General features: G+C 41.4%; 1 protein-coding gene across 1 annotated transcript in view; it reads left to right on the top strand.

The window, feature by feature from the left end:
* NRXN2 (neurexin 2) overlaps positions 1–26,399 on the top strand; it is a 586,635-nt gene that overhangs the window by 36,444 nt on the left and 523,792 nt on the right. The window contains exons 2-6 of the mRNA XM_040409373.1: positions 2,398–2,546; positions 3,392–3,863; positions 6,051–6,434; positions 15,138–15,341; positions 23,110–23,136. Coding sequence (XP_040265307.1) covers positions 2,445–2,546; positions 3,392–3,863; positions 6,051–6,434; positions 15,138–15,341; positions 23,110–23,136 — 1,189 coding nt within the window. The 5' untranslated portion in view covers positions 2,398–2,444. The remainder of the gene's footprint in view (positions 1–2,397; positions 2,547–3,391; positions 3,864–6,050; positions 6,435–15,137; positions 15,342–23,109; positions 23,137–26,399) is intronic.

Below are 26,399 nucleotides of genomic sequence, written 5' to 3'. Positions count from 1 at the left end.
ATTGTGCGTATCATAGCCCCCTGTAAGAGATCAGGTGCTGCCAGGCAGCAGGGGGCAGACCCCCCTCCCTCCCCAGTTTGAATATCATTGGTGGCCAGTGTGCGCCCCCCCCCCCCGGCCCCCCCTCCCTCTATTGTATTATCATTAGTGGCCAGTGTGCGCCCCCCCGGCCCCCCCTCCCTCTATTGTATTATCATTGGTGGCCAGTGTGCAGCCCTCCCCGGCCCCCCTCCCTCTATTGTATTATCATTGGTGGCCAGTGTGCGCCCCCCCAACCCCCCTCTATTGTATTAATATCATTGGTGGCCATTGGTGCAGCACCTGAGGGGTTAATTGTGCAGATCACAGCCCCCTGTAAGAGATCGGGTGCTGCCAGGCAGCAGGGGGAAGTCATGTACACAGTTCGTAGTATATTCTAACTAGAAGCGTCCCCATCACTATGGGAACGCCTCTGTGATAGAATATACTGTCGGATTTGAGTTTTCACGAAGTGAAAACTCAGCTCTGAAAAAGCTTTTATGCAGACGGATCTTCGGATCAATCTGTATGAAAGTAGCCTACGGACACGGATCACGGACACGGATGCCTATCTTGTGTGCATCCGTGTTTTTTCACGACCCATTGACTTGAATAGGTCCGTGAACCGTTGTCCGTCAAAAAAATAGGACAGGTCATATTTTTTCGACGGACAGGATACACGGATCATGGAGGCGGATGACAAACGTTGCATTTTCCGAGTTTTCAACGGACCCATTGAAAGTCAATAGGTCCGCAGAAAATCACGGAAAATGGAACAACGGCCACGGGTGCACACAACGGTCGTGTGCATGAGGCCTTATACTGAGAAGCATAATCATCTACACTTTTTAACACACATGAGGAAAAGGAATACCAGTGTACACAGGCCAAATGAGTGACGAAAGGACACTCTTATGGTACAGTATACTGTACGTCTGGCTAGTTATGACCAGAGGGCAAATTAAATGTTTATGGCTTACTTTAGCTTTACTTAAAATTTTTGTTGATAGATGACACATTCAGCAGTGTTTTACAATCAACCGCTAGGATTAGGAGCTCATTCATAACTAGCAATAAAGGACATCTTAAAACTTCACTAAGAAGTGGTAATTTAGCCTCATCCCTGACTTTTTTAATTCATTTAACAATAATTCTAGCCATATCAGCCATACTTAGGATTCCTCTAATAGGCAATGTTCTTCTGAAGCAGATCCAAATATGTGAAATATTAAGAAGTTCCATCCTGACCATTTCATTAAATAATATTAACATTTAAACATGTTGAAATGGATAGTACACTTTATAAAAGATTTGAAGATATAAGGGAAGATATATGAAACGGTCAAACCACAACTTTAATTTTTCAGAGTACTATAGGACATGAAAACTGTGATTTTCTTTATTCATATTGCACCAATATATTCTGGTCTATGTTCCCTTTGGAGCTTACAATCTAACTCCCAGTATTGAAGGAAATTGGTGTACCTGCAGAAAACTCATGCAGACATGGGAGAAGATACTCCATGCAGATGTTTCGCTTGGTCATATTCAAAACCCAGGAACCCAGCCCTGCAAGGCAACAGTGCTACCAACTAAGGCACCATGCTTGGTTGCTAGGGGCAATAATTAAAAATTTTCTGACAACAAGCCTAAGGTAGTTTTATTGAAAAAAAAAAAATGTTTTGTGAAATTAAACCAATTTGTAAGGCTTTAAATAGTTATGTAAAGCTGGTAACGTTAAAGGAATTAAAGCTGCTAAAATCTACCCAATGTATCACAATTTGAAATTAATGCAACAAATAATGAGAGGATACATTGTAGCACAGAAGAGGTGTAATAATCCAATCCTTGGGAACAAGGGTAAATGAAAGGACAATTAAATAAGGAATATAATCCTAGAAGTCCCATTAACACAAACTCCAGTCATACATCTGTGGAGCTGAACTTATTAACACACACACTTCTCTTTATGCAGACTACCCCATTTACTCCCTACTTTTTATTTTATTTAACCCCAACCTTCTCAGACCTATTTTTAATGGTCCGAATGCTCCATCTCCAACGGATTTTTCTCTAGTTGTCAACTTCTTTCAGAATTGTATCAATATCTAAATATTCTCCCTTTCTTCTCACCTATGGTGAAGAGCTGGTCTTGCCTCAGAGACAGAACAGACATAAAAATGGTGAGACATCAGCAGCTTTTTTGCCTTCACCTAACTTTTGTCTTTTTACCCTCCTCTCCCTCTTCCCCGCTTTTCTTCCTTTGGATCTGTCTCTTTTTTTTTATCCATTCTTCCCAACTTTCTCTGCCTTTTGGCTTCCTCTTTCTCTCTTTCCTCTTTGCACCCATCCAAATCAACTTCCAGGTCACCATTTCAGTTGACGGGATTCTCACTTCAACTGGATACACTCAAGAGGATTACACCATGCTGGGGAGCGATGACTTCTTTTATATTGGTGGCAGTCCAAACACAGCGGATCTTCCAGGGTCTCCTGTCAGTAATAACTTTATGGGATGCCTTAAGGATGTAAGTATGCTGGAAAGCATTCATTACTGTGAAACAACAAAAATATAGAGTTCTGTCAGATTTTTTTCAGACACGCATTCACATAAGTCATTTCAATTACAGTATATTCCATCACACTAAGTCAGAGGAATGAACATTTATTGATACTATAGCCATTTGTAATATATCTATTATATGTATAAAGTTTTTTTTTCTAGCTGTGTCAGTTGGACATAATCAGTGTGTGCTTCTAATCCAATGGATGCAAATAAGGATGTTCTTGAAGATTAGTATGAAGCCCTCTAAATCGGAAAAATTGTGCCCAAAATGTTACTTTATGCTGTTTTACACCATGGTTGCCACTTTAAAAAAAAAAAAAAAAAAGTCGATGTAGCATAGACAGGATAGGGACATGGCCCACACAGGCCTACTACTTATTTCAATAATTTATTCTAACATCTTAAGACTGGTGTTAGAAATGTGTAGAAACTGTAAAAAATATTGCAACACTTTTCATTATACAGAGCTGAATTGGACAGCCTTAATAGTTTCGTTGTCATTTTATTTTGTACATTCATAAGCTCTACAATAAAGTAGTAAACCAGTAGCTATTATGTAGCCACCCATTTCTCCTGCTCTTGTCTTGATGGCTAAACCTATGAGAGATTACTTCCCTTTTTATTATCCATTACATGATTTTATATTGAAAGTATTAAAATCATACAGTTATAATATTTTTTATTCTAAATCACTTTATATAGGTTTATATACAGGAAACTAGTTGAGTGTTAACTGGAATTGGAAGTATTTTTCTGACTACACTTACATCTAGAAAAAACGTGTGTTTTTCCTCTTTCTTACACTAGGTTGTATACAAAAATAATGACTTCAAACTAGAGCTATCCCGCCTTGCTGCTGATGGTGATTCAAAGATGCGACTAAGTGGGGAACTTCTCTTCCGTTGTGAAAATGTTCCTTCATTGGATCCTGTAACATTTCAAGTTCCTGAAGCCTTTCTACGTCTTCCTCGATGGGAGACCAAGAAAGCTGGATCAATATCTTTTGACTTTAGGACCACAGAGCCCAATGGTCTTCTACTTTTCAGTCAGGGAAGGCCACGCACTGGGGGTGGCCCAGCACAAGCTGTTCCTGGATCAGTGGCCACTGGTAGGCCGGAAAGACCACCAAAAGCAGATTACTTTGCAGTAGAGTTACTTGAGGGCACACTGTATCTACTGCTTGATCTTGGTTCTGGAGGAATTAAAGTGAAATCAAGTCACAAAAAGGTCAATGATGGAGAGTGGTGCCATGTTGACATCCAGAGAGATGGCAGGAAAGGTCTGTGTTGTTACTTATTGTTTAACATACCAAAATTTTGGGGTGGAAAAAAACTATAAAGCTCCTCACAAGATTCGCAAATAAACTGTTTGTTTTAAAGTTACATGTTTGGCCAGTATATTAGTTGGCTATTGTATAAAAGATTATTAGAAAATTTTGTTTATTTTCTTGGGAACAAAATCACAAGCTTATTTACAGTCCACCGATGTTTGTATCAAAGTAGCATACCTAAAATACGTGAGAAAAGGTTGCAAATTATCTGCCTAGACCTTTTGTGAGGAAACTAGGTGATTAACACATGTATGGGGTGGAAGGAAGAATGTGAGAAGCAAAAATTAAGTTACTAGAGGGACATAGCTAGGGTAGGTTGCCCTTGATGTTGGAGAAGCCAATAAGCCATTCTACCTTGGCGAGACCATATTAATACAGAGTTGATGCAGCAAATTAAATCTTTGCCCCAAGGCACGGAAAGCCTAGCTACATGAGTCAAGATCTCTTCTGATACATGTACCATAAGAAGAGCAATAACCAAGAACCTATCATATATGTGGCTTTATTGTCCCACAAAACTGTGACAGCAGACAAAAGACTTAGGCCTCTTTTACACGGGCGAGTTTTCTGCGTGGGTGCAATGCTTGAGGTGAACGCATTGCTCCCGCACTGAATCCGGACCCATTAATTTCTATGGGGCTGTGCACATGAACGATGATTTTCACGCATCACTTGTGTGTTGTGTGAAAATCGCAGCATGCTCTATATTGTGCATTTTTCACGCAACGCAGGCCCCATAGAGGTGAATGGGGCTGCGTGAAAATCACAAGCATGATTTGGTGCGATTTTTACGCATGGTTTACTAGGAGATGATCGGGATGGGGATCCGATCATTATTATTTTCCCTTATGACATGGTTATAAAGGAAAATAATAGCATTCTTAATACAGAATGCTAAGTAAATTAGGGATGGAGGGGTTAAAAAAATATATCAAAAAATATTAAACTCACCTCATCCACTTGTTCGCGCTGCCCGGCACGTCTTCACTCTTCTTCTTTGAGGACCTGGGAGGAAAATGACCTTTGGTGACGTCACTGCGCTCATCACACTGTCCATCACATGGTCCATCACCGTGGCTATGGATCATGTGATGGACCATGTGATGAGCACAGTGACGTCACCAAAGGTCCTTTTCCTCCCAGGTCATCAAAGAAGAAGAAAGAACAGAAGCCGGGCTGCACGAACAAGTGGATGAGGTGAGTTTAATTATTTTTAATTTTTTTTAACCCCCCCATCCATAATTTACTTAGCATTCTGTATTAAGAATACTATTATTTTCCCTTATAACCATGCTATAAGGGAAAATAATAAAATCTACACAACACCTAACCCAAACCCGAACTTCTGTGAAGAAGTCCGGGTACCAAACATGACAATTTTTCTCACGCGAGTGCAAAACGCATTAAAACGCTTTGCGCTCGCTCTGAAAAATCGTACATTTTCGCGCGACGCACCCGCATCCTATCCGGCCCTCACACGCGACGCCCGTGTGAAAGATGCCTTAAAGGGTGTCTGCCACTTTGTTTTCAATTATTAAACTTTCGGCAGCTTCCTGCATGTTAAACATGCATAGTTAATTAGTTTTTGTCTTTCTTTGCACAACATAGATTTGTATTCCATATGCAGATGGGGCCCAAAGTACCAAATGGGGGCATTATCCATCAGCTCAAGTACCCAAGCCCTTCTGCCTTAAATGTTCATAATGCCTCCCTTCTCCTTTCTATCATTCTTCCCCTTTCCCTGTGATGGCATTCATCCCCTTTGGTGAAATCTTGCTCAGGCACAGTGAACTTTGTGTCCAGTGCCTACACATTACAAACACCACTGTGGGCACTGGCTTCACAGCTTGTAATATGCATTCTCCATCAAGCAGCACACCACAATGTTTTATTAGACAAAATAGTGCAGCATGCTTCGCTTTTCTTCTGGCTTTTTTGATGGAATCTAACAGAGGCCACCTTTGAACTTTTTTCTCAACATGGACACTAAATATGGACACAAAAATTTGGCTACATTAAGAATTTATTTAGAAATATAAAGTATTATGTAAGTAATGTCATATTCGATGCGTAGTATTTGCCTCTTTTTCATAGTTTTAGTTCACAATAAAATGACAATTATTATGTTTTCCTCAGGTTCTATCTCAGTTAATAGTAGAAACACACCCTTCCAGGTTGGCGGTGATAGTGAAATTCTTGATCTCGATGGAGACATGTACTTAGGAGGTCTTCCAGAACCAAGAGAAGATCTTCAGCTTCCCCCTGAAGTCTGGACAGCCTCCCTTGGCTTCGGATTTGTTGGTTGTATTCGGGACCTTTTTGTTGATGGCAAAAGTAGAGACATTCGACGGCTAGCTGAAATATCAGGGGCTGCAGGTGTTGCTCCCTTCTGTACTAAAGAAACCCAGCGCCACTGTACAAATTCCCCTTGTAGAAATGGAGGTCAATGTAGGGAAGGCTGGAACCGTTTTATCTGTGACTGTGTGGGGACAGGATACCTTGGGGACACATGTGAGAGAGGTGAGTTATTTTCACAGTTTATAGTAAATCATGAATACATTTTATTAACTATAAACACACTGTATCATCTCCAGCACATCACCGTGAACTTATCATTATGTCAAATTATCCTGTAATAATGAATGAACACTGATGATGACTAACAAGACTAGAATAGTCACTTGTTAATTACTTACAGCCAGGGAAGCACGCAGGAATTTTGTCTAGGGGGGGTCCGAAAAATGTGACACGTGTAGTGCGCTGTGCCAATTATTTTGCCTGCCCATCTTTCAAATCCCCCTTTATATTTAAAAATGCAGGGGGTGGGGGTGTAGTGTGTTGCGCTGATTCTTTTACTTGGCGATTCTAAAAGCTCTGCAGGAATAGAACGCGCCACTTTTTTTTTACCCCGCCCATTATTAAAAGCCCCTCCTACATATAATAGGCCACTCCCATCAAACACTGTACAGCTGAAATTCTATAGTTGAGGCCTGTCTCTACACATCATACGAGAAGGGGAGGTCTGTCCTGGCTGCACTGCCTGCTTATATAACAAGCTACAGCCAGGAAGCTCCTCCGCTCTCCTCCCTCCCCTGATCCTGCTCAAGGCCTGTGGTTTCCCACACCATCTGCACCCGCCCGTGGACTGCTGCCCCCTTTGGCCGTCCTCACCCAGCTCTGAATCCTCCTTCTGCAAATGGCAGGGGGGGGGGGGAGCCGGAGCATCTCCTCTCCTACATAGCACCCCATACCTCTTACATCCAGTGATGTCACCTTTGTTGTAGACGTTCTCTTTCTTTAACTTCTCCATTCAGACCAGACCGCCATGATGATTTTTCAGCCATCTCCCATCTCTGCAGAGATTAACAAACAGACATTAGTTTCCCACATTTCCATCATCTTCACATCTTCTGAACACCCTTTCCTGCCACCCCCAATACTGTGCCCGCTGTGCCCCCAATACTATACTGCAGAAACAGTCCCCCTGGAAATACTACTAACACACAGATAGTGCCCCCTTCAACAATTATTGGCACACAGTGCGCTAAAAAAATAACTGCGCCCAGACACTAATAGTATAAAGATAATGTCCCCCAAAAATTATTGTGCTAAGCTGATACTGTCGCAGGGTGCCCCCCAAAGTAACAGGGCTCCCCAAAATAGAAATAATTCTCTGCCAGAGCACACTTAGTAGTAATAATGCCCCTATAGTGCCCATACTAGTAATCATGTTCCTCATAGCCCCCCAGTAGTAGTAAAGCTCCGCATTATACCTCCCAGTACTAATAATTCTCCCTACAATATGACAGTACATGAAATACCCCCGCTTAGTGCCCACTGTTGAGCTAATGTCCCCATAATGTATGCCAGTATAAAATACTCCTATATAGTGCCCCAGTAAATGCCCTCATAGTGCTCCGCTCCCCCTTCCCCATAGTGTCCCCCTTAATATGCCGGTAAAAAATGCCCCTTCTAAGTGCCACCATATGCCCCAATAGTGCTCCACTTCCCCATAGTGCCCTCAAATAATGCCCAATAGTGCCGCTCTCCCCTATAGTGCCTCCCATAATGTGCCAGTAAAAAATGCTCCCTTAGTGCCACCAGATGCCATAATGCCCCCCATAATGTGCCAATAAGAAAAAAGGGCCCCTTTAGAACCCCCACTTCCCCATAGTGCCCCCAAATAATGCCCCTATTGTGCCACCAGATGCCCCATAGTGCCGTTCTCCCCTATAGTGCCCACCATAATGTGTAAAAAAAAAAAGCCCCTTTAGAGCCCCTAGATGCCCCCATAGTGCTCCTCTCCCCCATGGAGTACCCCCCATAATGTGCCAGTAAGAAGTGCCACCCCCAAAAAAATTGGGCTGTAAGAATTGTCAGATGCCCCCATAGTGCCAGCTCCCCCCCTCCAAAAAAATAAATAAATAAGAAAACACTGATACTTACCTCCATCAGCAGCGATGTGAAGCAGGCCTCTTCCGGCCGGTGTCCCTGCTGTGTGCTGTCCGGCTCAGGCGGTGCGATGATGCGCCGCCTGTGGTGATCGGCGGTGCGGCCCTGAAGGATAAAAAAATATATATTGTCTGGTTGTTCTAGGGGGGGTCCAGACCCGCTGGACTACCCCTGTAGGTGCGCCACTGCTTACAGTATAAGCCATATCTGTGTCATACATTGATGGTTTTGGAGACCTGCTGACCAGAGTAAGGATTAACCTTCTTGTTTTGTGTGATAAAAATGAGTTATTTAAAGGGCCACTTTCAAGAACATTTTGTTTTCACATATTAACAATAAATATGTGACTATTATGTGTAATTTCATAAAAAGGTGGTGTGCTTTATATAATGTTGTCACCCCATATTAATTACTTCTTATCCAGTGTATTTAATGCCTTCCTGACAAGAAACTTACTGTATCATAAATCATTGTGATACAGTCAGTTCAGGTGAGGGGGGGCACGGTTGGCCCACAAGATGTTGGATGGACCATGTTCCCTAGGCTGATCATGGTCGTGTTCATGAGTTCTTAGATACAGAAGCTTATCAGATAGTATCACAAATGATAGGTCTAGATCAGGCATGTTCAACCAGCAGCCCTCCAGCTGTTGTAAAACTACAACTCCCACAATGCCCTGCTGTAGGCTGATAGCTGTAGGCATGCTGGGAGTTGTAGTTTTGCAACAGCTGGAGGGCCGCGGGTTGAGCATTCCTGGTCTAGATAAACATTTCAGAGTGCAGTATGCCTTATGCATACTACCGGATCTGTTTTGTTGATAGATGTGCATGTACAGACAGGAGACTGTATCACAGATGATAAACTGAGAAACAGAGGCACAGCGAACATTATTGGACATTATGGGCTTAGATACACGCCAGACAATATCATACAAGATAGGATTAGATACATAGTTCAGCAAAAAAATCTTTATTTACCCAAGTAGGACATGCAACGTTTCGGCTCTATGCTTGAGAAAGGCTCCAGCATAGAGCCGAAACGTCGCATGTCCTACTTGGGTAAATAAAGATTTTTTTGTACTTTTTTACTTCATGGAGTGCTGCCCATTTTTTTTTCATTTCTATTCATTGGATTTGCTTATATCCACATTGGGCCAGCTGCACCCTCTTGTTAGCATCAGAGACGGTGCTGCCACTTTTTTTATTTTTTATTTTATATATATATATATATATATATATATATATATATATATATATAGAAATGACGAAAAGATGGGCAGCACTCCGGTCTTGTGAAAAATTCAGTGATGTTTATTCACACTCAATCGCAATGCAGCATTTCAGCCCTCTCAATGGAGCTTTTGACAAAGGCTCCATTGAGAGGGCTGAAATGCTGCATTGCGATTGAGTGTGAATAAACATCACTGAATTTTTCACAAGACCGGAGTGCTGCCCATCTTTTCGTCATTTCTATTGTATTGTTCCCATCCAGGAGCATTTGTGGAGTTGCACCCGGCATCCTATAGAGTGCTGCTGATTTAATTTTTGTTTTTATATATATATATATATATATATATATAACTACCTACCACTAACTGCATGTCTTTTTTAACAGAAAAAAAAACACAAAAATGTGCAGATGTAAATGAGCAAACTAGTTATTGATGCTCTGCAGCATGCACGAACGCACACGGATCGTGTGTGCATGCAAAAACTGTAGTAGAAAAATTCACTACATTGGTTAAAAGGTGAACACTGGCTAAAAATTAAACTTACGGTATATCTATATATATGGAAATATAGAGCTCTCTATATATTTATATAAACCCCTAATTTATATACCACCTGATTTAAAAAACACATTTCTTTACCTGCTCTTTCTAAGCGTCGGAGTCCAGTAGGTGGTACTAATTAATGATTGACAGCCCTCCTTGTGTAACTGTGCATATATGCACTCCTCAACATTGAAATTGCAACACCAAGAAGTACAAGCCTTACGGTTATGCAAAACAAGTAAGTGGCAGGTGTCGTTAAGATGTGCAGATGATCAAATTTTCAGCTCCAATCTGTGGCAGACAGGAGGAGCATAATTTCCAGATTGAAAGCAAGGTTTTTTTAGACAACAAAACCTCAAAAATCACATCAAGTCATGTGGGATGATTATGCAATGCCTCCTGTTCTTCGATGTGCCAGTTATCAATGCTTGACGCAAGTTGAGAGGGGCCGAATTCTTGAACTGAGAGACCTTGGTCTATCACTCCAGCAGTTCACTATGTGCCAGAGGTGAACCCCTGCACAGATGGATTGTCTGATTCGAAGAATAGAATGCAGTGATTCATTCTGTACTTCAAGTGAAATTGGACGTCACATCCCAAGCCTAGGGCGGCAAGAAGTATCTAAGCAAAGCATCAGAAGGTGTTTGCACTACTTTGGGCTATGAGCCAAATATTCAGCTACAGATGTTCCATTCACCTCACACCACTGCTTTCAAAGGCTATCACGGTACACAGCAAGATGGCAATGAAGGCTAGAATGGAGGTCTGTCCTCATTTTTTCAGCAGGACAGCACCAGGCTGCATGTTGTCCATGCTACTCTGAGCAGCGTGCAAGGTCTAAATGTGCTACCATGGCCTGCAGTGGTGTCTCTGGACGTTTCTCTCATCAAGCACATCTGGGATATCAATGGCCAGCAGTTTCAAAAGAAGCTGCCAGCAGATCTTGATGATTTGCATGCCCAAGTGCATTCAGAACATTCCACAGACAAGCATTAACCTTATTAATAGCATTCCAAGGCATGTAATTGCATGTATCTCTGCTTGTGACTCATACTTAATACTTAATAAATCACTGTCTGGCTATTCTTGGCAGGCATGGACGTTGCTTTACTCTTCCTTGTGAATTGGGACTAGTGTACAGTCGTGGCCAAAAGTTTTGAGAATGACACAAATATTAGTTTTCACAAAGTTTGCTGCTAAACTGCTTTTAGATCTTTGTTTCAGTTGTTTCTGTGATGTAGTGAAATATAATTACACGCACTTCATACGTTTCAAAGGCTTTTATCGACAATTACATGACATTTATGCAAAGAGTCAGTATTTGCAGTGTTGGCCCTTCTTTTTCAGGACCTCTGCAATTCGACTGGGCATGCTCTCAATCAACTTCTGGGCCAATTCCTGACTGATAGCAACCCATTCTTTCATAATCACTTCTTGGAGTTTGTCAGAATTAGTGGGTTTTTGTTTGTCCACCCGCCTCTTGAGGATTGACCACAAGTTCTCAATGGGATTAAGATTTGGGGAGTTTCCAGGCCATGGACCCAAAATGTCAACGTTTTGGTCCCCGAGCCACTAAGTTAACACTTTTGCCTTATGGCACGGAGCTCCATTGTGCTGGAAAATGCATTGTTCTTCACCAAACTGTTGTTGGATTGTTAAAAGAAGTTGCTGTTGGAGGGTGTTTTGGTACCATTCTTTATTCATGGCTGTGTTTTGGGGCAAAATTGTGAGTGAGCCCACTCCCTTGGATGAGAAGCGACCCCACACATGAATGGTCTCAGGACGCTTTACTGTTGGCATGACACAGGACTGATGGTAGCGCACACCTTTTCTTCCCCGAACAAGCCTTTTTCCAGATGCCCCAAACAATCAGAAAGAGGCTTCATCGGAGAATATGACTTTGCCCCAGTCCTCAGCAGTCCATTCACCATACTTTCTGCAGAAGATCAATCTGTCCCTGATTTTTTTTTGAAGAAAAGTGGCTTCTTTGCTGCCCTTCTTGACACCAGGCCATCTTCCAAAAGTCTTCGCCTCACTGTGCGTGCAGATGCGCTCACACCTGCCTGCTGCCATTCCTGAGCAAGCTCTGCACTGGTGGCACTCCGATCCTGCAGCTGAATCCTCTTTAGGAGACGATCCTGGCACTTGCTGGACTTTCTTGGACGCCCTGAAGCCTTCTTAACAAGAGTTGAACCTCTTTCCTTGAAGTTCTTGATGATCCTATAAATTGTTGATTGAGGTGCAATCTTAGTAGCCACAATATCCTTGCCTGTGAAGCCATTTTTATGCAACGCAATGATGGCTGCACGCGTTTCTTTGCAGGTCACCATGGTTAACAATGGAAGAACAATGATTTCAAGCATCACCCTCCTTTTAACATGTCAAGTCTGCCATTTTAACCCAATCAGCCTGACATAATAATCTCCAGCCTTGTGCTCGTCAACATTCTCACCTGAGTTAACAAGACGATTACTGAAATGATCTCAGCAGGTCCTTTAATGACAGCAATGAAATGCAGTGGAAAGGTTTTTTTGGGATTAAGTTAATTTTCATGGCAAAGAAGGACTATGCAATTCATCTGATCACTCCTCATAACATTCTGGAGTATATGCAAATTGCTATTATAAAAACTTAAAGGGATTCTGTCATCAGAAATTAGTCCTATAAGCTAAACATATGGTGATGTCCCTTGTAAAACACTGAATCCTAAAGTGAGTTTATCAAATGCCCCTGTGGCTCTATATTCATAAAAAAGAGGTTTATATCACCTGTCAATTACTTCAAAATGTGTCCAAGGGGACGTCTCATGGTGAAAGGTGCCCGGCTGCAGCCATATCGTTTAGGTGCCCAGCGCCGCCTTCTGAGCTGAAATCGCCCCCCCCTCCCTTTAATTCGATCCGCCTACCTCAGGTGACTAACCTTCCTTGTGCCCAGCCGTGCCCAGCCACGCCCGCCTGTGAAGGAGCCCAGCACCGCCTATGTCTCCTCCTTTCATCAACGATAGATAGCAGTAATCTCGCAATGCGCGAGCTCGCGCATGCGCAGTGCCGGTATAGTGAGTGTTCCTTCCCTGTACTGGCATCAGCCTCAGGGAAATGGCTATCTATCATTGATGAAAGGAGGAGACATAGGCGGTGCTGGGCTCCTTCACAGGCGGGCTTAAAGAATCCCTTTAAGCAGCAACTTTTCCAATTTCCAATATTTATGTAATTCTCAAAACTTTTGGCCACAACTGTACAGTGTTCTTTCCTACAGAACTGAAAGAGTTAATCCCTTCCTCTTGCCCCTGTCCAGGTGCTGAATAAGTTGCTGATCAATCTCCCTATTTAGCTGGGCTGTAGATGCACCTCCTCTCCAGGGATTTGAGGTTTTCTAGTTGCTAGTAACCAGTGAAGGTGATTTCTTGCCTGAATACCCATTTACCGTACCTTGTCTGTCTACCAATCCAGCTGTCTACTGGGTCAGCAGCCAACTACACCAGGAATACTCCAGGAGTTAGTGGCCTGGTTGATTCCCTGCGGTGAAGTCCAGATCCCTGTATAGGGGTTAAAGGATGAATACCAGGCACCTGCCGGGACAATGCCCTTAGGTTTAGCCCAAAGTTAAACTGGCTAGTTGGCACAGTGGGTGCACACACACTATTACATTTTGAATATGTGGTTTCCATTTTTATCATTAACATGTCTATTGATCCTTTAATTTCAATAATTCACAGATTTTTCATTGTTGGTGTTGCAATTTCAATGTCGAAAAGTATATATCAATCTTCTCAGCTTCTTCTGGTCTATAAAATACTGGCCAATGATAGGACTGCATTTACACGACACTTTCTCTTTAAGGCCCCATTCATATGTCCGCAATTTCGCAGAATGGAATTGCAGACCCAGTCATTTCTATGGGGCCGCACGATGTGCACTTTCGGGTCCGCATTTCCGTATATTCTATTAGTGACGGTCCACAAAATGCGGAATGCACATTGCCGGTGTCTGTGTTTTGCGGATCCGTGGATCCGCAAAACACGCTATGGACGTATGAATGGACCCTAAATAGGGACAATGACTTTGTGATTTTTACTGATGTTTTAATACATAGATCAGGCATCCTCAAACTGCGGCCCTACAGCTGTTGTAAAACTACAACTCCCACAATGCCCTGCGGTAGTCTGATACCTGTAGGCTGTTTGGGCATGCTGGGAGTTGTAGTTTTGCAACAGCTGGAGGGCCGCAGTTTGAGGATGCCTGACATAGATGGTAATTGTATGATTTCATATTGGAGTGGGATGTTCTTTCATAGATCAAAGGCCAGTGTAACACTAATCTACTGTATTGAATGCATAGGATATACTGATTGTTGGCTCTCCTCAGCTGGAAAATGCAGAACGGGGGGAGAACTATTAACAGACCAACCCAATGTCAAAAATTGTAGGCACTCCCCCAACTGAAATGATGTGGAACAACACACAATAGATTGATAATTGATTAAAATATATTAATATTTTATTGTGTTGTTCCACATCATTTCAGTTGGGGGGGAGAGCCTACAATTTTTGACATTGTATTTAATGCATATCATTGAAGATATATAACACTTCCCTCATGCCATCTGATTATAGCAATAAGACCTAATCACCTTCTGAGGGTCCCCTGAAAGATGAGTGGGGTTTGCCATAAATAAACAGGTTTGGGTTCTGATCAATCATTCAGGGGGTCATTTATTAAGACCAGTGTTTTAGACGCTGGTCTTAATAACCCTTGCGCTGGCGTGGTGGCGTAGTGCCAGCCTCTGCATAACTTTGACATATCCTACTCCAGCTTCCTTGTTGGTGCAGATTTAGGATGTTTTCTATGCCTAAAACAGGCGTAGAAAATGCCAACCTTTGTGCCGCAATCTGAAAACTGGCGTATATCAGTTCGTAAATGATCCCCTCAGTTTCTTTAAACAGTTGTCCTTTTTACTGTTCCTCGTGTCACTCAGTTTTTGCACTTTTTTTGTTACAGAAGCAGCAGTCCTGAGCTATGATGGCAGCATGTACCTCAAGGTCCTGCTTCCTGGTGTTACACACACAGAAGCAGAGGATGTCTCTTTACGTTTTATGTCCCAGCGAGCTTATGGCCTTCTTCTGGCAACTACCTCCAAAGAGTCTGCAGACACACTCCGACTAGAACTTGATGGAGGAAAAGTGAAGCTCACAGTAAACTTAGGTATCTATTCCGAGCCTCTTTCTCAAAAAAACACAACCTTGTTAAGCCAATGGCTAGAGTCACAGAGACAAACTGCCGATTTTACGAACATAAGAGAACACAGCAGCCAAGTTTAGTTATCATTACACACATTTACTTCTGCTTAGTCACTTTGACTTCAGTAGCTTTGTCACGTATTGGGGAGTATTTAGCAGATAGCTATAAACTTCATCTCATGAGACATCTACCATACGGTATATCCATTTAAGACTTAATCATTGGTGTGTAAATGCTGTCAGCTCAAAAATGAAGCTTTGTGGAATAGAATAATAGAAGGGAGTGAAGAGATTTCTTTTGTTGAAGAACATTGTCACCAGATAATTGTTTCTTTCTACATTACCCTTGCAGGAAAGGAGTCAACTTTTATCTTAAATGTACATACCTGTAAATATAATATTTTGTGACGTTCCAGTTGCGCTTTGTTTTTCTGGACTATGTTGAAGTGCACTTTGTTTCCACCAGGCATTCTGGAACATGGGCCAACGAAAATAAGCTGAGCTACAGTACATGCTGCTCCTTTCACACTAGCATTTTTTATGGATCCGGCAGGGTTCAGCGAAAACGCTTCCGTTACTGATAATACAACCATCTGCATCCGTTATGAACGGATCCGGTTGTATTATCTTTCACGTTTCCAAGACGGATCCGTCATTAACTAAATTTAGAGTCAATGGGGGCTGGGGGTCATGACGGATCTGTCTTGCTCCGCATCCCAGGACGGAAAGCAAACTACAACATGTTGCGGTTTGCTCTCCAATCTGGGAACGCAACTAAACGGAACGGAATGCATTTTGGTGCACTCCGTTCTGTTCAGTTCAGTTTTGTCCCTATTAACAATAAATGTTTCCAGTATTGAGCCCCTATGACGGAAAACCGGAAAACCTTAATGCTAGTGTGAAAGTAGCCTAAGTTGGTTATTTGCTGGTCAGTTGTTGATAATATCCTCTATATATGGTGTGAGCAATCCTGCTATTGAGATTGCCATTAGACAATTAATAAGGGTTGTCCCCAAAGGTAAAACTTGAAGATCCTTAGCCTCAATGCAAAATCTGTAACAGGGCCCCCAACCTACTGTGTCCTTTCTATAATATTTGTGCCTTATGTCAGGCTCATGGACTACATCTGCACTCCCTATAGTTATGCCCCAATTGACCCATTAGGACAGTCCTATTATGGATATGTAAGCAAGGAAGAGTGTCCCACGGCGCAAGAACCACCCAGTGGTTTGATTAAGATGCAGGGTTCTTTATTAAGCAAGCGGTACAATGAGTTTTTGGGATAAAATCCCCTTCTTCAGGTACTAATAACTTGCATACACAGTAGTAAAATACACACACATATAAATGTACTCAAAAAACCACCATAAACACACTGAGGGGAGGGGCGGTACTTAGAGACAACCCAATGCTGGTGGTAAAGGCTAATGGATAGTAAAGGGAAAATGGTTTAATTCACATAAACACATGGCCCATCTGCGTTGGGGGTGTGTGTGGTGCATTTTTATTTGAAACTTGAAAATTGGAATGCCCTTGGGTGATGCTCAGAGCCTGCCGGAGCAGGGCCGGGGGTGGTCACATGGTGTGGGGCGGCAGGTCACGTGATCGGACTGCCGAGCACATGACCTCCATAACCCGGCAACAGGACGCTGGGGCTGCTTGAGAGATTAGAGTGTAAGGCCATAATATAGTTATAGGTACTTGCATTGTACCCTGCAAAATATCCCCATCATCCCCCTCCGGACACCCCCACCAGCTCTCACTGAGGTTTGACCTGCGGGAGCGAGCGTCCCTCCCAGCAGGCCATACACTCTAATCGCTCAAGCAGCCCCAGCATCCCTTTGCTGGGATACAGAGGTCAGGTGCTCAGCAGTCCGATCACGTGACCTGCCTTATACTCTAATTGCTCAAGCAGCCCCAGCGTCCTGTTGCCAGGTTACAGAGATCACGTCCTCGGCAGTCCGATCATGTGACCTGCTGCCCCACACCATGTGACCACCCCGGCCCTGCGATCGCTCCGGAAGGCTCTGAGCATCTCCCAAGGGCATTCCAATCTTCAAGTTTCAAATAAAAATGCACCACACACACCCCCAATGCAGATGGGCCATGTGTTTATGTGAATTAAACCATTTTCCCTCACTATCCATTAGCCTTTACCACCAGCACTGGGTTATCTCTAAGATAACCCAGATTCAATGTGATCAGCCAGTGGGTCAGTTTGAGAAGGGTTTGTTCAGATGGAACAATTACATGTCCATATACATGTGTAATAGATCTTTTATATTCATTTTAGCAAAAACGTATGCTATTTTTTTATGATGATTTTACTCTTTACAACCCAATTTGCTGTTTCTAGTGTATACCACATAATGTAATTTTCACTTGGATGTCAGTTATATTAAGTCTTGTTGCATACATTATGTTATTTATCATGCTTGACATACTGTATTGCACTGGTGAATCACAAAGCTTAGCCTAGAATACGTCTTTTTGAAAATGAGAGATTTGTTTGCTTTGGGCCACTTACAATTTCTGAGTTTTTTCATGATTTTGTTGAATATGTTTCATATGATTGTGACTTTACCAATACAGTACAGTACTTTGTCTCTGTGACTTTTGCCATATTACCAGTTAACCATGCTTTAAGAATTGAAGCATGGTTGAGTGGTTTTATATTTGTAAATCACAACTGTTAATATCTTCTCAGTGTTTGCTTTGCTGAAAACCTTCAGACACATCTGGTCTGTCAGGCATGGAGTGGACATTTCAGAGTGACAAAACCCTGCCCCACTGTACTCGTCATAAACATTTATTCACATATTATTCCTATTTTGCTGCTTCAATTCTCACTTTTCAAATTCATGTTCCGAAGAGTCATTAGATAACAGAAAAAGCATGGATATAATAATCTGTTGTAAGTAACAAAAGCAAGCCAATCATTGATAAACGAAAAATACATGTAAGGCTTGCTGGCTCTCTATTACCTGGTGATACAGCCGAACTGAAAAACAGTTTGACAACTTTAGCTCTGTAGGTTTGGTGTTTTTTGCCTTTATTTACAGTAATTTCTACCAAATCCATTATAAGAGGCTCACTTGTCTGCTTCTTACATGACGGAGGTAATGGTTACTTCCATTCGACCCCCTGAAATAGTTAACTACCCCTTAAATACCATCCCGATCAATGCATTCCCAGACTCCCTACTCCACCAATCACTACCCCAATAAAAACTTGGACACCAGGTTGGATTAAATCGGCCACAGCAGCTGTTTTATTACCCAAATGTATAACCTTTTATTACCATAACATTAACATAACCGAAAACTCCCCCACCATATGCAATGGCATATGCAAATTACGAATTCCCCATATATATAACATATAATAATTAAAGGGGAGGTTCTTGAAGCCCCAAATAAATGATTTACCCCGCCGGGGTGAGCCATCTTGCCTCCAGCCATTGAGCGCCAGCTCGGAGGCACCACTGATGACCCCCCCAACTTCAGCCTCAACAGACCGCCAACCATGGGAGTCCAGCCCCAACTGTGGAGCCCTCCCATCATTCCCACCTGAAAATATCTCCAACTTCAAGGACCTCCGACCTCCACAGCCGCCGTGACAAATTGCCTCCCTACTATCACCCAGCCCTACGAACCCAAACCATTGCCTGCACGAGACCCCACCCTCTTTAAACAGTTGACAGAAAAACTTCATAACACAGGGTGGGTGGGAGCTACTATTGCCCTAAAATGGCTCCCTTCTCCCTGCCCGCATATTTAACCCCCCAGTTCCCGCCCCCCAGAATTAAATCACTGAATCCCTAACCCTCCGGAATCTCCCTGAACCAACCCCCCATCATGTGCGCTTCCCCTAAAGGCTCTGCCCCCCAGTCTGGCTTTTATTTTCTATCTTAGGTGTGAACTAACATCTAATGTGTTTTTACCTTGGAAAACTTGTTTTTTTAATATTTAGTACATCCAGCGGAGAGATGCATGCATAGGGTTCTCTACTGAAAAATATATTCCCAAAATCAAATCTTAAAGTACAGTACTGCAGATTAGATTGTACAGTAGGGTCACTTAGTGGTGAGAGGCCTCTTCTCTATAGAGACATTGATTTGTAATGATGCAGTAATGTTCTTATTATGTCTCATTCATGTCAGCTTCATTGATAGAATTAGTTTCCTCTTCCATCACAATTTCCTTCCATTACTGATTGAACTATAATTTTCAGCATTCACACTTCCATACTAATTCATTTCATGGCTCACATTCCTGGATGGTGTGAACAGTAATCCAAAAACACGAGTGGGTCTGGGGTGCTAAGCAAGTGACAAGGGTCTGATAACCTGCTCTTACACAATTAATCTCCTATCCTTATCCTCAGGATAGGTCATCAGTATCATATCTGTGGAGATGCAACACCTGGGACCTAGGATCAGCTGTTAGAGGAGGCCTTGAGTGCTGCGGCCTCCTCCTAGGCCAGTGACATCACTGTACATTGGTCATGTGGTCTAGTTGCAGCTGGATCTGAGCTGTAATACCAAGCACTGCCACTATACGATGTATACCGCTGTCCTTGGAAAGCTGACGGTAGCCTGAATAGCTTACCAGAGTTCCCGTGAGCACAGCAGCTCCCTGAAACAGCTGGTCGGCGGGGTTACCAGGACTTGGACCCCCGCTTATGTGATAATAATTAGTTATGAGCGAAGTTATCAAAAATTCAATTCGGCTGCTTGGCCAAATTTCACCAAAATTTTGATTTGTTAAAAATGATTTTGTCACGAATTGCATTCCATTGTATGTGCAATGACGGAGAATGACGATCGAGCTTCCCCCTGTCATTGAGCCCCTCAGATGCAGCGTTCATTGCTGATCGCATCTGACATTAAAATTGAGGCCTTTCAGGAGTTAATCAGGGTAAATAATAAATAAAAAAATACATACATACATACATTTGCTCACGGAGAGGCAGTCGTGGCCAGTCGTGGCAAGCCTGTCTCATTTACCGTTTTGTACGCCTGTTTTAGGCTTAGAAAGCTCTTACATTGAGAAGCAGCAGTGGATTCACTGAAGTTATATAGAGGCCGGTGCCTCTTCATAACTCCGGCCGATCCACCAGCAAATATGGGGCTTATTAAGACTGGCATCAAAAACGCTTGTCTTAATAAATGTGCCCCATAGAGTGGTAAAAAAAATATCCAAAGTTGTCATTTCATGTGGACTAGAATTATTAACTAAAAAAGGCATGTCAGGACATGTGACAGGTCCTCTTTAAGTCCATTAAGTTCAACCAAAGGATGGGAGGGGATGTTAAATAAGAGAAGGGGAGCGACTGACCAGACTTCTACAAATGTACATAATTATTAATGTTGCTTGTAAAATTCATCTAAGACTTTTTTTTTAAAACAATCATCTATCCCTGTTGTGACCATGTCCTAAGATAGCCTATTCTAAAGGTTTCCAGGTCTTATAGTAAAGAAGTTTTAATGCCCCTGGATACTGATACTGGCCTTAGAAGCAGCTGATTGACAATGCATGCTGTTATTTAGTCTGTTAGCTGTAAGTACACCCAGATTGCTCTCCACAAATGACTCTCCCATTGTTACCCCCAAGGACATATGATGCATGTACATTTTCTGTACTCAGATGCATACCTTTACATTTATCCACATTGAACCTCATTTGCCAAATGGATTTGCAAACACTCAAGAGTGTCCAAGTCAACTTGCTATTAATCCCATCCTCTGTAGCATATATCAAAACAGGACCCTATCTGGGTAAAGGTATCTGAACAGAACCACCAAATAGCCACAAGGGCTTATTACCTAACTTGACCCAGATTTTACCAGAATAAAATATAACTTTTATTTGTATCTATACACATAAAAGATATATTTTATTCTGGTAAAATCTGGGTCAAGTTAGGTAATAAGCCCTTGTGGCTATTAGGTGGTTCTATCCTCTATAGCATTAATTAATAAGTCAAATCATAGGGGACCCAACACTGAACCTTGGGGTACACCACTTAGACCTGGAGACCATTCAGAATAGGAATCATTGCCCACAACTCTCTGGACACGGTCCTTAAGCCAGTTTTCAGTCCAATTACGAACTATACTTTATAAGCCTATGGACCTTATGTTACCTATTATGCATTTATGAGGGACAGTATCAAATGTCTTTGCAAAGTCCAAGAACACCAGATCCATAGCTGCCCCTCTGTCCAGGCTTTAACTCACCTCTTCTAAGGACTGAACAAAGAATGATGGGTTGGAAAGGTGAATTAGACATCAAAACAGTTAGGCAGACTGTGCAATGTTGTACCCCAACTGGTAGAAATGGCAGATATTATGTTAGCATTTAAAAAAGGGCTAAATGACTGTATAATAACAAATGGCATCAATGATCTAAAAATGATGTATAAATGATTAAGAAAGGTTGAACCCATAGACATTTTTTCAACCTTTGTAACTGAGACCCTCTCCTGTCTGATCCTGCTGTGGGTGACAGAAGAAGCAGCCCAGTGACAGCTTATATGGCTGATAATACTTGCTGACCTTTGTACTAGAACTCAAAACAAGATGAAAGTTAAGAGAGTTAAGAGAAAAATCACTGAGGAAGTTAGATACAGTTAATGTACATTTATTTATAAAAAAAAAAACATCTAGGAACTAGAGCTATTTACAAGTTTTCACGCTATGCTATTGTAATCATGGAAATGATGCAATTATTACAGTATGTCATATCCTTATTGCCACTGGATCACTCATTAATAAGAGTATACATCAATTCATTCCCATTCTTTACATTCTTCGTACTTCAAAAAAGAGTTTAAGTGGGGCCTGGTTCTGCCTCTTTTATGTCCATGTCCCCTTTTCCGTAGCGGTTGACAACATGTGGTGACCACAGCCATCAGCCCCAGATCAATACCTTCTCTCCTGTAAGGAGGCATACTGGGTTGTTTCTGAAGGAGACTGAATGGGGGAGCAGAGGTCCCACCTCTAAGTTCTTTGGTAGATTGGTTAATAACCAGAACAAAGTATGTTCTGAAATGACCTTTCAGCCTAGAGGTATGAGCTTAGAGGGTAACCATGCTGGGACCACCTCCTTTCTTGTCTGCTGTTGGCTGTAGTTTGCAAGGTGGCCATTTCATGAAGGACAAGCACTGTATGTGTGGTATTGTATGGGGATAGGTTAATGCAGACTGGTTTTACCATTACAGAAGACATAAGCCTGAGTAATGGAAACCAGTGGTGACAAAACCTGGAGGAGCTGTTTATAGCAAATTAGATTCCAGCTGTTAATTTCCAGATACATTTAGAAATTTAGAATACAATGTGGTAAGATGCTGTTGATAAGTACTCCACTTTTTGTTTGCATTGGTTTTTATACATCAGGCCCACTGGGTGTTCATAATATAATGTAACCATAGGGCAATTCATTTTTTAACTATAAAATATGTAAGGCACAATACAAAAATATAATGTTCATGTGATCTCCATTTTCTAAATGTCTATATGTAAACATTCTAAGATTTTTAGCCTTTCTTATCTGAAAATCCTATATTAAAATATTTAGAAACTGTTTTCTATTTAATTAGTATACTGTAGAGTCAGTTATGAAATGGCCCCTGAGACACATGTGCGTCCCCGGAATATGTGGGTGCTGAATTGTTCTGTCTGCAGAAAGATCTGAAGGATAACCCAAACTGTCTCTTTCTCTTCCCCTCAGACTGTTTACGGATAGTATGCGGGCCCAGTAAGTCTCAAGCTGTATCTTTGCTCTAACTATGCTGTTCTCCTATTCACTTTCTATGCTGTCTCCTCTATATTTTCTCTTCTTATATTCTTTCTGTAACTTCAGAATTCTCTCTTTATGACTCTTTTGTATTCTGTTCGGAATAATGTTTATTAGTGTGATATCTATGTGCGTTATTTGCTTTATTTACCTATTTTATATTGTTGTTTATATGCCAGTTTGGTGTTGGTCCATGGATTCCTTTTAGTTAACAATCACAAATACTTCTAAATGGATATTGCAATACTATTCTAACATGATAGTTAATTTTATTTTTTACTTTCCTTTTAATTTGTATTTTTCAATGTGAAAGCCAACAGTGGCAAGAGTATATTGCATAACAATTCCAATTAAATAAATGATAAGTTCTAACTGGACAGACACTGCACACACATGCATAAAACCAAAATGAATTGACAATTTACAACATAAATTTAAAACATAACACTTAAGGGGGTTGTTTCATTTAGACAACTTTTCCCCTATCCATAGCATAGGGGTAAGTGTCTGAATGTAAGGGTCTGTCTACTGGGGCCACCAGCGATCATGAGAATAAGCGCCTGTGCTTCCTATTTGAGTAGTGCATACATATACGTCCTATAGAGCTGAATAGCAGCACACATGCATGACCACTAGTACATTAAAACAGGGGGGACCGGGCCTTCATTCTCATAATCTGTGGGGGACACAGCAGCTAGAACTCCACCGATCAGACACCTGTCCCATATGCTGTGGGTAGGGGATAAGTTATCTTAAGGGGACATCTCCTTTAAAGAACAAGTTCACCTTTAGACAAGTTGTAGCCAATGGCTATAAAATATAAAACTAAACGAGTCATCTGGGATTAAATGGGTTGTCCAGAATTAGATGAAGGCAAGTGAATAAAGCTGATTTGCAATACCAGATATAACCCATGGACAAGAGTTGTCTATTTCTATGGAAAAAAGCAGATTTTTTTTCTTCTGATCCTGGCAAAAAACATTATGCACCTATTTTGTATCCACAGTTGGTTTGGACTGACTACAGAAGTCATCTTTGTAGCCAGGTTCTATCATAGAAAAAACCTGTAGCACCAGATAGAAGGCGAAAAATGATAGCCTACAGCAGTGAGAAGTAATACGAATAAGGGGCTTGTCTCAGTATAGGAGAGAACAATCTCACCCACTAGTGGGGGATAGGGGATGCACAGCATGGGCAATGAAGCACGTGGCTGTAATGATACAGTGATCAGGTAACAGGAGGAAGAGGAGGTTTTTCCGCACTATCAGTAAAAGAGAATGGGGACTGGGCTCTAATTTAGGTGGTCATACAAAAAGGAAAAAAAAAAATCAAGATTACAAAAAGGAAAATATAATACATCTTTAGGCCCAGGAACTTTACCTATCCAAAAAGAATTTGTTTTAGTTTAAAAGTGAACTTAACCAATAGTATACACTAATCAGCCATAACATTAAAATAGCTTTGGTCTCACCATCTCATCTGCACCTGTCATGGTATATATTAGAAATGAGTCAGTCAGTTCTTGAAGTCGATTTGTTGTAAACAAGAAAAAAAAACAAGCTTAAAGATCTAAGTGACTTCTGATGGCTAGATGGCTGGTTGAGAATATCTGTAAAATGGCAGGTCCTAGGTAACAGGTGAACCGGCCACCCAAGGCTTAATGATGCACATTGGGAGTGAAGGCTAACCCATCAGGCCCCATTCCATAGAAGAACTGGAGTTAATTTGGGGGTACAATAGAAAGCTGTCAAAACACAAAGTTCATCATAGCTTGCAGAAAATTGGGCTGCATAGCTGTAGTATATTGAGGAAGGCTATGTTGACCCCTGTCCACTAGTGATGAGCGGGAGGTGCCATATTCGATTTCACGATATTTCGCGAATATTCGAATGAATATTCTTATTATTTTCGGCGAAATCGAATATTCGTAATTATTCAATTTTTCGCGAATAATATGCGATTAAAATAATCGTGCGATTTTTTTTTTTTTTTTCCTGTATAAGGCAATGTTCCTATGACTATGGCTAGGCTAATATGTGTATTTTATGAAATTTCTTAATATTGCTCTAACTTCGTATTTTAGAATATTCGTAATATTGCTCTAACTCCGTCTTTTAGAATATTACGGATATTCTAAAAGACGAAGTTAGAGCAATATTAAGAAATTTCGTAAAATACACATATTAGCCTAGCCATAGTCATAGGAAAAAAAAAAAAAAATCATAAGATTAAAATAATCGTACGATTATTTTAATCTTATGATTTTTTTTTTTTTCCTATGACTATGGCTAGGCTAATATGTGTATTTTACGAAATTTCTTAATATTGCTCTAACTTCGTCTTTTAGAATATTCGGAATATTGCTCTAACTCCGTCTTTTAGAATATTACGAATATTCTAAAAGACGAAGTTAGAGCAATATTAAGAAATTTCGTAAAATACACATATTAGCCTAGCCATAGTCATAGGAAAAAAATAAAATCATAAGATTAAAATAATCGTACGATTTTTTTTATTTTTATTTTTTCAAAAAAAAAATACGAATATTCGATTTCGCGAATATTTGGAACTATATTCTAAATATTCGCGAAATCTCGAAATTGCGATATTCGAGAAAAAAATTCGAAATTCGAATATTCGCGCTCAACACTACTGTCCACTACCGAAGACGCCTACAATGGGCACATGAGCATCAGAACTGGACTATGGAGTATCACGTATACGGGTGTGTGTGTGTGTGTCACAATTCTACTAAATAGATGGCACCAGGATGCAATATAGGAAGAAGACTAGGCTGCAAAGGCAGTCTGATGCTCAGGGCAATGTTCTGCACAATGTACTGTACCACCTACCTAAACATTGTTGCAGGCCAAGTACACCTGTTCATGGCAACAGTATTCCCTAATTGCCTATTTCAGCGTGACACTGCATCCTGCTACACTGCAAAAATTGTTCAGGAATGGTTTGAGGAACACAAACATTGCGCTTCTGTGGAATGTGTTGGAAAAAGAAGTACAAGCCAATTGGTCCTACCTTGCAACTTACAGGATCTGCTACTTGACTTGGTATCAAATACCACCGGACATCTTCGGAAGTTTTATGAGGTCAATGGTTTGATGGTTCAGACCATTCTTTGTGACAAAAGCGGAGCCTACACAACATTAGGGAGGTGGTTTTAATGTTCTGGCTGATTGGTTGTACGTACTCCATTTCTATAGGAAACC

Source organism: Bufo bufo, chromosome 10 (genome assembly GCF_905171765.1).
Source record: "Bufo bufo chromosome 10, aBufBuf1.1, whole genome shotgun sequence".
In the NCBI taxonomy this organism is placed as follows: domain Eukaryota; kingdom Metazoa; phylum Chordata; class Amphibia; order Anura; family Bufonidae; genus Bufo; species Bufo bufo.
This window is presented reverse-complemented; position numbering and strand designations above follow the sequence as displayed.